The sequence below is a fragment of the Brachionichthys hirsutus genome, chromosome 4, assembly GCF_040956055.1.
Source record: "Brachionichthys hirsutus isolate HB-005 chromosome 4, CSIRO-AGI_Bhir_v1, whole genome shotgun sequence".
NCBI classification, from domain to species: domain Eukaryota; kingdom Metazoa; phylum Chordata; class Actinopteri; order Lophiiformes; family Brachionichthyidae; genus Brachionichthys; species Brachionichthys hirsutus.
Genome location: NC_090900.1, coordinates 4,369,626 through 4,385,431, shown reverse-complemented (window position 1 = coordinate 4,385,431; position 15,806 = coordinate 4,369,626). Strand labels below are relative to the sequence as shown.

Sequence of the window (15,806 nt, the reverse complement as noted above, 5' to 3'; positions counted from 1 at the left end):
AAGAACCGAGGGGAAAAAGGAGATCCCCCCCCCCCCAACACCCACCGATTCACCTACAGCGTCTGATGGAAACCGACACCAAAGTTCATCGCGTTTGGACAACAATGTCGGACAGAGTCGAAGGTTCAGAGATACAATCAGAGGAGGGGGATTATGCTATGAAATCCCTGGGTGTCAGACCGAGCCCCGCCAGGACCGTGAAGGCAGAGCCGCAGAGAGACACGTGGACCAAGCAACTGGAGTTCATCCTGGCATCAGTGGGGTACGCGGTGGGACTGGGCAATGTCTGGCGGTTTCCTTACCTGTGCTACAGCAGCGGTGGAGGTAAGACCGTCTGGGTCAAAGCGATCGGATGGACCTTTGTATGATATATAATTTGTATAATAGGTGTAAAAGTTTACCAAAATAATGCACTGGATGCCTATGTTCACTCTCTCAAACTTGTGATCATCAAATTTACTTCAGTAGGATAAACCGCTTGAGTTGAATCGTCTCGTTTGAGTCTGTGTAATCTGTTTGTTTGCTTATTGACTGACTCGATCTATCACAACAAAACAATCACAGTGTGTCGCGACTGAAGACAAATCACACTCAATTTCTTGCTAGAATGTTAACCAAATTATGACGTCATAAGCATTGAACACTCTATTAAGTTTGCTCAAACAGTGATGCGGCACATGACACTATAGAGGAGGCTTACCTAAACTATGTGATACCCTCCCGCTGTTTCCTTTTTGTTCTTCTGGTTCAGGTGCTTTCATGATCCCGTATCTCATCATGCTGATGTTGTGTGGCATACCGCTGCTTTTCCTAGAGTTTGCTATTGGGCAATACTCTCGCATAGGGCCTGTGCATGCCCTGGCCAAAATCTGTCCCCTGTTAAAAGGTGAGTAACTCTGCTGATCAAAGGGACACAGGATCTAGTACTGCAGCACATATAGACTGTATGTCACATTGCTGCTACACACGGGATATGATGTCACTGTCGTGTGATGAGGCATGAGTAGAACACACACTGCAAATTTATGAAAATGTTGAGCTATTTCTATAAACGTATTGATATGAGAAGGAAAATGTTTTTAAGCAGACTGGGGGGAAAAACAATCGAGATCACGATTACTTATTAAGGAAACTTCATTTTCCTCTGGTAAATGTGTCCTCGAGTAAAACAATAACCGTTACTGCTTGAAGCCAACAACTTCTAATCCATCGGTCCAGGAATGCTCTTTATATCTGTGGCTGCTCTGTCTCAATGTGAGATACAGGCGATGCTTTATCTACTTTATTGATTACCCGTCCCTTCAACGTGGGAGTGACTTGATACCAGCCATACAGATGGCATCATTGATTTTGCCTTCCTTCATTTTCATCGTCTTTCCATTCACTCTGCAGGTGTTGGGCTGGCCTCAGTCATTGTATCTTTTATGTATTCCACATACAACATGACCATCATGAGCTGGGCGCTTTACTATTTATTCAACTCTTTTGGAGAGAGCCTCCCATGGACATCCTGCAACAACACCTGGAATGTTGTGGAAAACTGTTCCAGTGTTTTCCTCGGCAACAACAACACCCTTCTGCAGTCTGCCAGCCAACAGTTTTTTGAGTGAGAATAGTTCACTTGTATTTATATCTTGTTGATAACGGCAAAACACTAATACTTTTGATACATTTTCCAAAAGGTTTTTTAAGAACAAATGGGAATAATAATTTTATTAATTGTATTTGTATGCCCCCCCCCCCCCCCCCCCACCCCCACACACCCCAGTTACAGGCTTCTGGAGAAAACCAATAGAATCGAAGAGTCTGGTGGCTTTCGATGGGAACTCTTCGGTTTCCTCATTTTCGTTTGGGTCGTTGTGTATTTTGGCATATTTAAAGGAGTCAGATCCACTGGAAAGGTTATAATAATATAATGATGAGGCACAGTGGCGATTCTAGTTAATGTTGTGTTAGAGTTCCATGGTTATAAGCTTTAATTTTACCACAATGAAAGTTGGCAATTCAGCAGCGTCAAGGAAAAAGTCTTGTGAGCAGTTCATTTTAATATCAGAATATAATTTAGAATGTAAAAGTATTCGTCAGGTATTTATTTATAAGTTTATAATTCAAAGATATATATATATAGGTATATATATCAGGTTCTCTTTTTCACTGTTGCATCATACAGGTTGTGTATTTCACTGCTATATTCCCCTACTTCATCCTTTTTGCCCTGCTCATAAATAACGTGCAACTTCCTGGAGCCATGCATGGTATTCTCTACTTTGTGACACCTGTCTGGAGCAAACTATTTGAAGTGAAGGTGAGCAACTTTGTTGTAAAGTAAGCCAACCCATGAAACCTTTGTTAGACGTTGGTATTTATCTCATTGGACATACATAAGTGGTGGCAATTACACGATTTGTTTGTCAGAGAATGGGATTATAAATCAGATAACATTCAATTACCTTGTGCTTATACTCAAGCTTCAAACCAAGATCTGCAAAAGGGAAAAAAAGTGAAGAGTCATTTCAGCACCTGCGAAACTACAATATTTTGGCTTAGAACACAATTTATGAACAGCTGCCAGAATTAGTTATTACAGAAAACTAAATTGAGTGACAATGTCCCTCTGGTGAAAAATCAAATAAACAAAATCAATAGTCAGAGTTCAATAGTCCAGTCATAGCTGGGTCTTTCTTGACCTTGCAAGTGCAAGTAAACTCCTCGAAACAGGAGTTGCCAAACTTATGTAATGCTTTCAAAATTGGAAAACAGGTTTCTGGGTGGCCCTGAAAGCGACGTAAAAAGCTACTCCACTATGTTCATGCTGTCCTTTATCTCCATTATAGGTTTGGGTTTATGCAGCTGCGCAGGTGATTACCTCCCTTGGAGTAGCATTTGGCTGCATGATTTCTATGGCTAGTTACAACAAGTTTAACAACAACATTTTCAGGTAAACCCCTTATAAGACTCTATGAACAAACGGATCAACCTTAGTGTCCCCTGGATGGACTACAAGAGCATTTATGACTCCATTCAACATCCGCGGGTCCTGGATTGTCTAGAACTGTACAACATCACCAGTACGGAAGAGCTTAATGGAATTGAGGAAGAGGATTAGCTTCTCTGTGGAAATGATCAGAAACCTCAAAATGCCCCGTGTGCTGCTTTATTTCCGGTTTACGAGAACTATACTGAGGTGGTTAATTTTGTCTTTCTTTCCCAGGGATACTTTAATTGTGTCGTTTATCAACTCATTCACAAGTATTTTGGCTGGCTTTGGGATATTTTCCGCCATTGGTTATATGGCTCATATACATAATCTCCCAGTGGACAACATAGCTACAAGTGGTAAGCATCAAGCCTGGGAAGACTCTACCCCACTGTGTTCTCATTAAATACTGTCTGTCTGTCCGTCCTTCTGTCTGTTAGCAAGATAACTCAAAAATGTTCTGGACGGATCTTGATGAAACTTTCATGAAATGTTGGGAATGTTACCAGGATCAGATGATTACATTTTGGAGTTATATTGAAACATCACAGGCACATTGAAAACCACATTTACGGATTAAAAAATCAGTTAAAAATTATTATGCAATTATGCAATTATGTACATACATTTGTATCTTAGAAATAAGAATACATTTACTCTTTCATGTTTCAGGTCCTGGTTTGGTATTTGTTGTGTACCCAGAAATCCTTTCCACCATGCCCCTCTTTCAGCTTTGGTCTGTTTTGTTCTTCATGATGCTGGTATTGCTTGGCCTGGACAGCCAGGTAAGTCTGTATAACACTCCTGTGAACACAGTGTTTGGTGAAGGGTAATAATGTGGAGATGATGCACTGAAATGTAGCATTTATTTACCATTTCGATTCGTATTTTCAGAAAGAATGGAGCTCAGATTCACATTTGTTATTGTTGTATTTGGAAACAGTATGCTCATAGGGAAATTACTCAACTATTTTACATCCCTCTCCCTTCTTTATCATTCCATTGTACAGTATTTAAAATGGCGTACCACCGGGTAGTACCGGGTTCGAATCCTATCTGTGTGTGGTTTGTGTGATTATTCTAAATTGTCCGTAGTGTATGAGTTTGTGTGTGAATTGTCTGTCTCTGTGTGGGCCCTCATTATACACACTGTGAACATTTTGTGCATTCCACAGTTTGCGACAGTTGAAGTCGCCATAACGTTTTTAAAAGATGAGTTTGGCCCCACAGTTCGACAGTACCTCAAGAGAGAAGAGCTGCTGACCCTGGTTGTGTGCAGCATTTGCTTTATTCTGGGAATTCCTCATGTTACCCAGGTATACTTTAGTTGTTGTTGTGTTTTTTTTCAAGTCACAATTGAATTTAGTGATGTTGCTCTGTCTATTTCTTTCATTCTCCTTAAATAGGGAGGTATTTATATATTTCAGCTGATGGATCACTATACTGCCATTGTTTCCCCCATGTTCTTGGCTTTGTTTGAAGTTGTGGCCGTCTGTTGGATCTTTGGTAAGGTCCTCATAAAGTTTAACAGTTCAAAACCAGCTGTCGTGTTCATGGTAAATATTTTAAAGCTCTACAACGTTCCCCTTTTCATTCAGGTGTGCCAAAACTCTCCTTAATGGTCAAACACATGCTTGGAGAAACACCAAACCTCTACTTTCGTCTCTGTTGGCTGCTATTCTGTCCTCTGTTGGTTCTGGTAAGGTTTTAACAATGAGAATAAAACAATCAGTATCATAGGAGAAAAATATTAATAACAATGGGCATTTCATTTTAAAGTTCAATTTGATAAACCATTCCTTTCCCTACACAGTCTATACTGATCTCCAGCATAGCCAAATACTCCCCTGCTCGGTACGGTACCTACACATACCCATTGTGGGCTGAATATGTGGGCTGGTGCATCTCATTGATCTCCTTAGTGTGGATTCCACTTGGAGCAATTCAAGAGATGTATAAGAATGAAGGCTCGTTTCTTCAGGTGAGTACAAGATTTATTATATGGACAAACAGCATTAGAAATTGGGCAAGTGGCACTATTTTGTCTCTCAGCTAACAGGAGGTAGCACCCATTCTGTTGAGTAGCTAAAATAGAAGCTCTGAGAAGCTGCAGCTCTAGACAATGCATGCAGTAGTAGGCAGGGGAAAGATTAGAGAAGTGATTAGCATGGTACATGGACTATATGGCGCTTTTTACACTTTGACGGTGCCCAAAGCGTTTTATGTCAGGCCTCACATTCCCCCATTCACAAACGCATTCATACTCCAGTGGGTGACTGCTGTCCACTGGGAACAAGTTTTATGTGCAGACAGGAATCAGTTTTATTGACTGTTCAATATACTCTGAGGTGTTTCTAATATTCGCCTTCTCCAACCATTAGAGACTGAAAACAGCAGTGACTCCAACAATAGATGTGGAAGCAGAAGATTTACTCCCAGAAAAAGAAAACCCTGACAACCCAGCTTCTGTAACATTGTTGACATAAACTGGATTCAGATGAGTTAAGACAACCGCCCCCCCGCAAAAAAAAACCCCGCAATTTAATAATAATTAAATATTTATAGATCCAAGTTTAGCTGCTGTGATAGCAATGACACAACATCTGATGATTTGAAGGTCACAGAATATATATATAAAAAAATCATATCGTTAATAGTTTTGAGAAATGCAGTTGACAAATAGAAAAGCAAAAAAATAAAATCAGAACAAGGTCACTTGTTTGCTTAAGTTCTTGCACTTCTACAGTAGTTATTTAACAATCAATGTTCTACATTTATGTTGGAATAAAGTTGAATCTGTGACTGGATTCTGTCTGTTCTCTCTATAGGTTTAGGAACTGGTTTCAAGAGATGGATTCAGTGTTATTTTTTTAACTTTCTAAAAGAGCAAATCTCAAAGGTTTCAGAGATTATTAGCGATGCCACATGCAACTTTGAGCAGTAGTGTTGAGTAATGTTGATTTGATGATTGACCTGACTCAGAGAACACTTTAAATTTGGGAACAAAATATTTAACACAGGGCTAAACAGGTTAAGTCAGTGATAGAACTGCGAGTTTATGGATAATATATTATCTAAATGATCCACCTCAAGTGGAACTTGTCAGTAACTCATGCTACCATACTGAGTGTGCAACAGGCCCTGAACAATGACTTGCAAAACACAACAAATCTTTTTCAGAATCAAGCAATGTGTCTAGAATATTGTAAGAAACATCCTGTCAGTAGTGGGTGCTCTATGCGTTACATTGGATTATAGATATATATAAAAAAAATTCAGAGGGACAGATATGATAAAGTAAGCAAAAGTATTTATAAAACACTCTACATTTGAGATTAATCAAGAAACAGGTGTCTTACTGACAATGAAAAGGGTGACGCAGACATCTGGATTTCAGGAGATGTGCAAGGCGTGATTTGAAAGCAGGTTCAGTTGTGATAGGTAAAATGTCATTGTGGTGGAAGTCACTTTGTCTTTACTTCAAGGCCTTCATGTACAAGTTCATAATAGAGAATCTTTGCTCACACAAGAATGTGAAGCCAAATAACCTCAGCAGATTAAATAGCATAAAACTCCAGTCATCTTTCCCATGAGATGCATAATAATATACATTGAAAGGCACCAATTCTCACTAGTCACAGATTCGTTGTTCATCTATGATGTGTTTGAATATACTCATTTGCTTAATTTAATAACAGAATATTTCACTCAGGGGTAGCCCGGTGGCGCAGTGGTACGCGCTGTTGCCTCACGGAGGTCACGGGTTCGAATCTGGCCTTTCTGAGAGGAGTTTGCACGTTCTCCCCGTGTCTGCATCTCCGGATTCTCCGGCTTCCTCCCACCACCAAAAACATGCAGTTTAGGCGGATTGGTGAGGCTTACTTGCCGTGGGTGTGAGTCAGTGAACACATGCATTCATACCGTCTATTGTTTCATAAACGACACGGTCCGCCTACATTGCAATGATGAGGCATTTGTTGATCAACCACAGGATTCTATTTTCTGGTTGCTCAGGTTTGTGTGTAAACTGGGTTCACACAAGGTGAACAACTTTATAATCCACAAAATGACACAAAATGTTCAAATGAGAAAAGCATGTGATGATGATGATGATGAATATATTTATTAGATATAATGTTAGAGCAGTACCAGTACAGTCAAACAGTAGCATGTATTACAGTACAAGTACAGTCAATCATCCTGTCTAAGAGGAGCATTTCAAAAAAGCCCTTGCGGTCTTGTTTCCGTTGAAAGTCTTTTAGTACATAAATCATAAATGTAATGTTAAAATTAAAGGCTCACGTCAACAACACAACAACAACAGGGGACAATTAAAACTGTAAACAGGGAAAATGTACTACGAATGCATGCTGTGGTTACCTCGGCTGACAATCGGAACCGAGCCAATTCTTTAAAGAAAATATTGAAGTGAAGACGTACTTATCGGTTCAATAATTCACAAGGACCATATCTTGGTGAACCACAACAGTTCTTGGTGAGGGCTTTTGTTTGTGTGTGTGTGTATTGTGCTAGTCTATACAAGTACTAATACTTTAATGTGACAAAGAGTACTACAATTACGTGCTGCAATTTACATAGTGACACCAGAACTTAATGGAGTTTATTCAGGCCCAACAGCAATTACAGTGCATGAATGATTTCACAGCCTTAAACTTTCCACAAATATAACATTGTGAGCACAATCTCTAGAAAAACTGATTTGTCCATTCATTGCTGGACTGCTGTCGACAGAGATATAAATTACTTGCTTTGGTTAATCTCATGATTAATCCATGTTTTTAATTCACTCAGTGTGTGCATTGAATAACAAGCACGTAGATAATTTGGGTCGATGCCACCATCCATGACCAGGTTTAATGGAGCACTGCCTCGGTCAAACCTGCTGAACTTGCTCCTTCCTTTCCGCCTCCACCAAAAGCATACCAGGTCAAAACTGGTTGAGTTTACACCCTCGTCATCCTCATCATCATTTGTTGTGCAACAGTTATTCAGGTCACTGAATAATGAATTGTTTAGCTCTCATCTGTGCTTCTCATTCACCGTATCTTGGAAAACATCTGCACAGCTCATGTCACGTCAAATAACTTTATTTGATTTCACATCATATGATTTAGATTACAACAAAAATCACTACATACAATACACCAGAAATGCTTTTTGCAGTTCTGCATCAATCCCAGAGTTATGAAAACATATTCCCAACCAAACTGGTCAAAACGTGCACTGCACCCCAGAGATGAGTAAACGATGTCGAGAAGTTCCCTTCCCTCCTTCAGACAGTTTTTCCAATAAGATAATTCACCTTGAATATGTAAAGATGAAAATGATTTTCTTTTCTGTCACATTCAGCTGAGTATCTTACAAAATAAACACGACTGTCATCAAGTAGAAAAACAAGCCTGTTCAATAATTAAGGTGCTGCAGTTCCATGATAATGAAAAAATAAGAGTAAGGGACTGGTGTTTTTCTCACAATAACTTTAACCAAAATGACCTCAAAGAACAATGATTAAACAAAAAAACAATTACAGTAATTTTATCCTCCAAAATATAATGAGGAGTCTGTTGCCAGAATAGTCCAAACTCAACAATCACATTGATCATTTTGGCATATATTCCTCTGGAACTCCCGGTTGCTCTTTTTCCTTCAATGCAGCGTCGACTCTTCTTATTAGCTCATTGATGTTGGCTTGCATTTGAGGAGTGTAGGGGTTGTAGGCAAGATTTCCCTGGTTTGATCGTTTAAATGTTCCTTCTTTCTGGCCCTCGACACACAGCAGGCGTTCCTCAGAATCCTTCAAACCCAGGAACTGGACTATTTCCCTCAGTTGGCAGCGCAGGTTCTTCTTTAGATCCTCATAGTGGACCACCTTGACGTTTTCCCCATAATTCAGCCAGCTTAATATTTGGGAATTCCATTTAGGAGCACTATTCTTCACAAACACAGGCCATCCTGAAGGACAAAAGGACATAATTTAAGCAAGGGGAATAATGTATCCAAGAATTTGTGAAATGTAACGCAGGATATAGAACAACCATCCAGTTATACTCAGCATTACATTTTTGAATTCTCAATGGCGTTATTGATTGGCTCCACAATTACAGTGTAATCTCTGAGAAACGGCCACACCATGAATAACACAAACACAGCAGGAACAGTTTACCCTCAACCCTGTTGTTCATTGTTAAAACAATTTTCTTTTTCATTGTTAATGTCAAGTAATTAATGATATGAAACCAAAACCAATCTAATATATTTATGATGTTTAACTATAGGATAAAATAAATAAAAGGATTTAATGATATGTTTGAAATGGAGACAAAAACAAATCCAAACTGGAACAGGAAAGAAACTCTGTACATTGAATAACTTATACAACTTTGGCATGAAGATTTTAGTGTTACATTAAGAGGAAATTATATTGCAAATTTAATGAATGTCATCATCTTTCTTTTGTTGTGCTTGAAGATGAAATGCTATAAAAAGGGTAAACTATTATTTGAAGAACCTTTTCTGATAAATTTGACTTTAATTCTGAAATATCACTTTTAGAACTTTGAGGAAAACAGAGGAGTTTAATCTCTATACTTGTTCTCCACTTATGCTGCTGTTAACTGTGCACTTTCACGTCCGCATAACTAACTGTTCTTCAGACGTTCATGAACTTCATCATTTAACCAATTTAGCAGCTTCTCCAGTCTCAGCAGTATCATCAACCACCACCACCACCACAAATGTCTGGACTCCTTTGGGATTCATTGTTTTGCAAATTTGGGCAGATGCCCTTCAATTACATTTTATGACCACCAAATGCATTCTGACAGTTTTAATTATCACTAATTTATCCATCCTTTGACAAATAACCACATATTCCTGTGGGTCACCAGTTCATCAAGCTTTTGGACACGGGGAAGATGTTGGAGCCCACAGACACGCCACAGACCAAAGGGGAAGATGCAAAGTCCACAGAGAAAGGTTCAGAGTTAGGATTCATTATTGTGGCTGTGAGGCCACAGTGCTATCCGCCACATATGAAAAATATGCGGCAATAAATTATTATATTTACTTCACCAGCATGACTGAAATAAATTACCACACAACCAACAAGGTATTAACAGTTGTTTCATATTGCACAACAAGACTGGTATCAAGCATCTCACTATACTCTCCCACAATAAGCAAAGAGACGTGAGAGACGTTTCAGCACACACAAAAACATTTTAGGAAATTAGCGCCGGAATATTACCACAAACACTTCTCACTTTGACACTTCTCCCTCATCGTCTTGTCTCACCAAGACAAACATCTTCCAGATCCAAACTAATACGGCGTGTCTGTTTTCAGATTGATCTGCCAATGGACCCACGCACACACGGCGCGATGATGGAAATAATCTCAGGATGCAATTAAAATGCATTGAATCGTCCATCCATCCACCTTCAAACCACTAATGCAGGGTCGGGTCGCGGGTGCAGCAGCCCAAGAGGAGCGGAGATACTTCGCGCTCTGTGGGAGCGTCTCACACTGTCACCCTACGGAGGAAGGTCATTTCAGCCCTTTTTTACGCGCGGCCTTGTTCTTTCGGTCACTACCCAAAGCTGGTGACCACAGGTGAGGGTAGGAATGGAGAGTGACCGGTAAATGGAGAGCTTCGCGTTTCGGTTCAGCTTCCTCGTCACCGTTACGGATGTCTATCTCTGTCTATCTCCCGCTCCATAAAGCAGTCTCGTTCAAAGTGTTTACCACACACTAAAACATCCGTCCGGAACATTACCACCAAAAATAAACTTTATGCAGAGTGTAGACGGGCAGAATGCAGACACGGGGATGCACACACGCATGTGCACGCACATCTTGTGCACATTTGCCCCTCCTGACGTCAGAAGGGCGCGATTTCTTCCTGACGTGTTTCAGGAGGTGATTACAGACCTATGCAAACTCCGAAGGATTGACTTGATGGTTGATTTAGCTGTTTTGGGGTTGATAAGGACCGGTAATCATGTATTACCGGTATTCATGGTCCTTTCACTTGAATTTGAAATCCATATAGACATGGCTCGCATGTTCTAACGAACATATTAAGGCCAACAGTTACTCAGGGTAACCCTTACAAAATAAATGTTATTCTTCACAAATGAGGGCATACTCATTCATACATGCTGACACCGAAGAAAATAGTCTTTATGTGAAACTACTTACAGCAAGGTCTGTGGATTTTGAGTGATCTGGTTGATTTCTACAAAACCACATTGATGTTTGTATGATTTATGACTATTCTCAGAATTCTCTACACCTGAGAATGCAATCTTACTTACAATCTTACACACACCAAAAGTTGTTGAGTGCTGAAAAAGAAAAAAATATTTCCAAAAATATTCTGACAGCAGCTTACTCATCCCTCTCCAGTCATCCTGGGAAGCAAATCCATTATGGCCACCGCGCATTCTGTTAAATTCTGCCATGAGGGATTTGTAGGGGTTTCGGATCAATAGGATGCTGGAACCAAATCTTTCAATATGCGGCCTATCAAAGGAGTGAGTCTTAATGCAGATCGTCTTCCCACTCTTCGAGTTTCCCTCTCCTTTAAATCCTATGACAGAATGACGTCACACAATTAATCACACATAAATCCATTAATGAATCACGTCAGATAAATGTTGTTGCGTACCCTGATCGTAAATGGCTTTGTCAAAGTGCATGCTGCCGGTGTAGAAGCCAGAGGCCTGCTCTATGAGAAGCCGTGACCAGGTGTTGCCGGATCCAGGAAAACTGGCCAGGGCCACCAGCTGCTTGGCTCCAGTAGGGAGGAAGCGTCGGTCCATGCAGCGGTTATCTGACCAATAATACAGTCATCATTATTGATTTATTGTTGACATCCACAATAATAAACACCAGCATGTTGGTGACATCACTGCTGCCAGTAGAAAGATAAAAAGCTTCCTGCAATAATTTTATTAGAACACTGGAGATTTGTGGTGAAGACATTAAACACCATCATAGAAGAAAGGTCAGTGAAACAAACACATTATGGAGGTGTTGTTTTTCAAATGGGTCAGTTTCAAATGTGTTCACATGCTTAGTCAGTGAAATTAAAAGTAAACTTTTTTTGTTCATTTTAATTCTCAGCATAAAATTCCTGTTATGCCCCTTTGGTCCCTCCTATGGGTGGTGAGCCCACGGGAAGGAGGCCACACGTTGCGATTCGATTATGGACAGAACTTCTAGGTGCAGCCTGGGTGTTGAGGGGTCCGGTTTGATGACTTCAGGATTGGGTCGCTGCTTTTTGCCGATGATGTGATCCTGTTGGCTTCATCCGACCGTGCCCTCCAGCTCTCACTGGATTGGTTCGTAGCCACGTGTGAAGCGGTCGGGATGAGAATCAGCACCTCTAAATCCGAGGCCATGGTTCTCAGCCGGAAAAGGAAGGAGAGCACCCTCCAGGTCTGGAGGAGATCCAACCCCAAGTGGAGGAGTTCAAGTACCTCGGGGTCTTGTTCACGAGTGAGGGAAGGATGGAGCGGGAGATCGACAGACGGATCGGTGCGGATTTGCACAGATCCGTCACGGTGAAGAGGGAACTGAGGCGAAAGCAAAGCTCTCGATTTATCGGTCGATCTTCATTCCTACCCTCACCCATGATCACGAGCTTTGGGTAGTGACTGAAAGAATAAGATCGTGGGTACAAGCGGCTGAAATGAGCTTCCTCCTTAGGGTGCCTGGGCTCTCCCTTAGAGATCGGGCAAGAAGCTCGGTCATCAGTAGAGCCGCTGCTCCTCCGCGTTGAGAGGAGCCAGATGAGGTGGGGCGGTGTTCAGTGCGCATCCCACCAGGATGAGACCACGGGGAAGATCCAGAACACGCTGGAGAGACTATGTCTCTCAGCTGGCCGGGGGACGCCTCAGCCAGCCGAGAGACATAATGAACATAAAAAAAATAAAGCAAAAACACCTTGTGTGGCTCTTGTCCAATGAGAAGCATGGAAATACTAACAATATAGGAGACTCAGGTGCCAGCAAGCTTTACCTTGAACCTGTGTCTGGTACACAACAAAGTACTCATCATTCCCACAGCTCTCAAACCCTCCCCCGGGGCAGTGGGGAAGACACATGTCTTCAATCTGCAGCTCGTGAAGGAAGAAGAGACGAGTTGGAAAACCACAGTGACAAAGATCTCCAGCCAGAACAGCCAATGATTTCTCCTGGAATAGAAACGCCATTACTCAGGGAATGCACTCACATGAGCTAATATCCAATGCATTAATACACATCTCCTCACCTTCTCTGTGCACATGTCCACACACTTGGCCACGGTCATATTTTGGATGTCTGCACTGAGAGGAAATGCCAGAGTGATGTTGTCTGGCCTGTGGAAACATCCTTTGAAAATGGCACTGTGATCTGAAAGGTAGAGGAACAAAATATCACAGGACTCCAGATTTATGGTCGCTGAAAATAGTTGAGACACACACTCACACACACACAAATGCCTCACGGCGTCTCAGCTCCATTTTATAGACAGTCAGTCGGTTGACTCCTCCACACTGGTTTTTCTCTCCTGTACAGTCCTTGTTACATTCAATGTCTCCTGTGTTGAGCGTGAAGATCTTCTCACCACAGAAGCACTTGGCTCCAGACTCCAGACCTGCGTACATGTAGCCTCTGGAGAAAGGAGATTAGCATGGTTTGTAAATAATAACAAGGAGGTTTGACCCATTGCTTCATGACATACGATTGGATGAAAGATGTTGAAGTTATGATGAGGACATGTCCGAATATATTCCAGAAAAATAAATCTTTCACTGGTGAAGATGATTGCCATTACACTTGTGTAACAGAGTCAGAATTGAGCCTGTTTGAATTTCTTCAAAATTCTTGCTCAAGTCACTGAAAGCATTTATGTTTAAAGTTTTAAACACAAATGCTTTCAGTGACTTGGGAGGCTAACACTAGCCTCGAGCTAGCGAATTAACCCCAACATTAATAATAACTAATAAAACAAAGAATAATAACTGTACTGAACAACAACTGGTCGTGTGTTCTTCTACACTACAGCTTAATCCAGCGCAGACATTTCTTAGAGTAGTTTGTCGTTTTAGGGAAGTGAATAAACTGGTCATGTTAAAATTGAATTACCCCTCGGTCAGCAAAAAAATTGCCCGGAATGAAACCGGTCCGTGGCAGGAAAAAGGTTGGAGACCTCTGCTCTAAAACCAAGACTGGTGTGGCCTGTATATGCGCATCATCTTTTTATTTTTTCACTTAGTGGGTGCGGTTTATAATCAGGTGCGATCAATAGTTCAGAAAAGTAAAGAAAAAGACTAAAACTGACACACGTACATTTTGACCCACTTGTGGATACAATAAATTTTTGTATGGAGCACTGAGAATTTTGTATTTAATTTTTGTAACCACTACAAATGTTGGCAAACCATTAATTTGTGTATCTTATTTTAATTGTTTAATAGGATCCCCATTAGCTCCCACCTCGGTAGTTGCTTTTCTTCCAAACTTAAAAAATTAAAATTAAAATACACAAAATATACAATATAAAAACACACAATAACAAATTCTATACAGACCCTTTAGATAACAGATATAAAACCAGTCTTAGAATTCATCTGACCGTACATCAACTACACATTACCTTAAGGTAAAATGGGACTTCAAAGCTATTTTAAAAGTACAAACAGTTGATAAGTCTTTTAACTTTTTTGGCAATTGATTCCAAAGTTGAGTGGATCTAAAAAAGACAGAAAATTGTAAAAAAAAAATAATTGTATTGTTCCATATAGTATCGTATTTTTATGGTATTTGAGTAAAGATTTTGGTCAAACAAGCTCGTACTTTTCAAGAGGTACATGAATATATGTGAGTAAGTTACCTAAGAAGAAGTAAGAAGAGGTTTGCCATGATATGAAGTTTTTATACATATACTCTGAATCAGAGGTTTTATGCCTCTCCTCGTGGAGTCTGCTACTTCCAATCTCCTTATCGAACCCAGTGAAGTGTAAAACTAGAACCTGAGTAAACTGTAATCATATTGAACTGCGAGGTCTTGGTCTGAAGTATTTTAGAGGAACCTGGATTAAATACTGTAATTAAGCCAAGATCAGTAGAATAGGAACCTAAAAAAAAGGGAAGGTTGAGAATTCAAAAAATGACTATTGTATTACAGGCCTGCAGATCTTTGATCATTTTGACTCTACAAAACACCACAATAGAGGAAATACCTCATGACGACAATCAGTGTGTTTGATCCTAGATCAGCTTTTCTTACTTTACTTCTGACGGAAGAAAGGAAAACTAGAGAAAGGAAACTGGATTTTTCATGGCTGTTGTTGCTGCTATGATACCTTTCTATACAGTTATTCTGGCATCTCAAGACCGTCATATTTTTGTAGTCAGCAAAGAAATATCCTCTCAGTGCTCGTTTCTGAGTGGAGCCAGAATCGGAACCAATGAAGCAGCCGATATACTTTGCTGTAAAAGACAAAATAAAAGTTCACAATGAGACACAACGTAACACTCACACACAAGCATGCACGCGCACACACACACATTTTATATAATTTTTGTTAATGCCTGTGATGATTTCCATGAGTGCATTTGAACCACCTTGGACACAGATGAAACTTCTCTTTCACAATAATAACAATTATTATTATTTTGAAAATGACCATAATTTGTAATTAATCTTAGAGTAACTCACCTCTTATAAAGACCTTGCCCTTGTTGTTGTTTTCCTTAACTACAGCGGTCTTGTTGCAGAAGTCAATTGTCCTTTTGGGAATTTCTTCTCCAGGGACAAA

The 15,806-nt window shown here is 40.3% G+C and overlaps 2 protein-coding genes across 2 annotated transcripts; one reads left to right on the top strand and one right to left on the bottom strand.

Annotated features, from left to right (window-relative positions):
• Window positions 1-218: 218 nt before the first annotated feature.
• On the top strand, window positions 219-5,463 carry si:ch211-225b11.1 (uncharacterized protein LOC561694 homolog). Its single transcript, XM_068760796.1, has 13 exons — window positions 219-324; window positions 752-886; window positions 1,393-1,606; window positions 1,769-1,901; window positions 2,171-2,305; window positions 2,835-2,938; window positions 3,212-3,336; window positions 3,650-3,762; window positions 4,153-4,293; window positions 4,384-4,483; window positions 4,576-4,676; window positions 4,791-4,958; window positions 5,359-5,463. Exons 2-13 carry the CDS (start codon window positions 760-762, stop codon window positions 5,461-5,463), a joined length of 1,566 nt encoding a protein of 521 aa, XP_068616897.1. The 5' UTR covers window positions 219-324; window positions 752-759.
• A 2,611-nt stretch (window positions 5,464-8,074) lies between these two features.
• Window positions 8,075-15,434, bottom strand: LOC137918308 (sialate:O-sulfotransferase 2-like). The gene is made up of 7 exons (XM_068761077.1): window positions 15,351-15,434; window positions 13,490-13,656; window positions 13,274-13,395; window positions 13,022-13,196; window positions 11,667-11,831; window positions 11,391-11,588; window positions 8,075-8,950 (listed from the first exon to the last, which is right to left on the bottom strand). The coding sequence occupies exons 1-7, from the start codon at window positions 15,386-15,388 to the stop codon at window positions 8,598-8,600; spliced, it is 1,218 nt and encodes a 405-aa protein (XP_068617178.1). The 5' UTR covers window positions 15,389-15,434; the 3' UTR covers window positions 8,075-8,597.
• Between the last annotated feature and the right edge of the window lie 372 nt (window positions 15,435-15,806).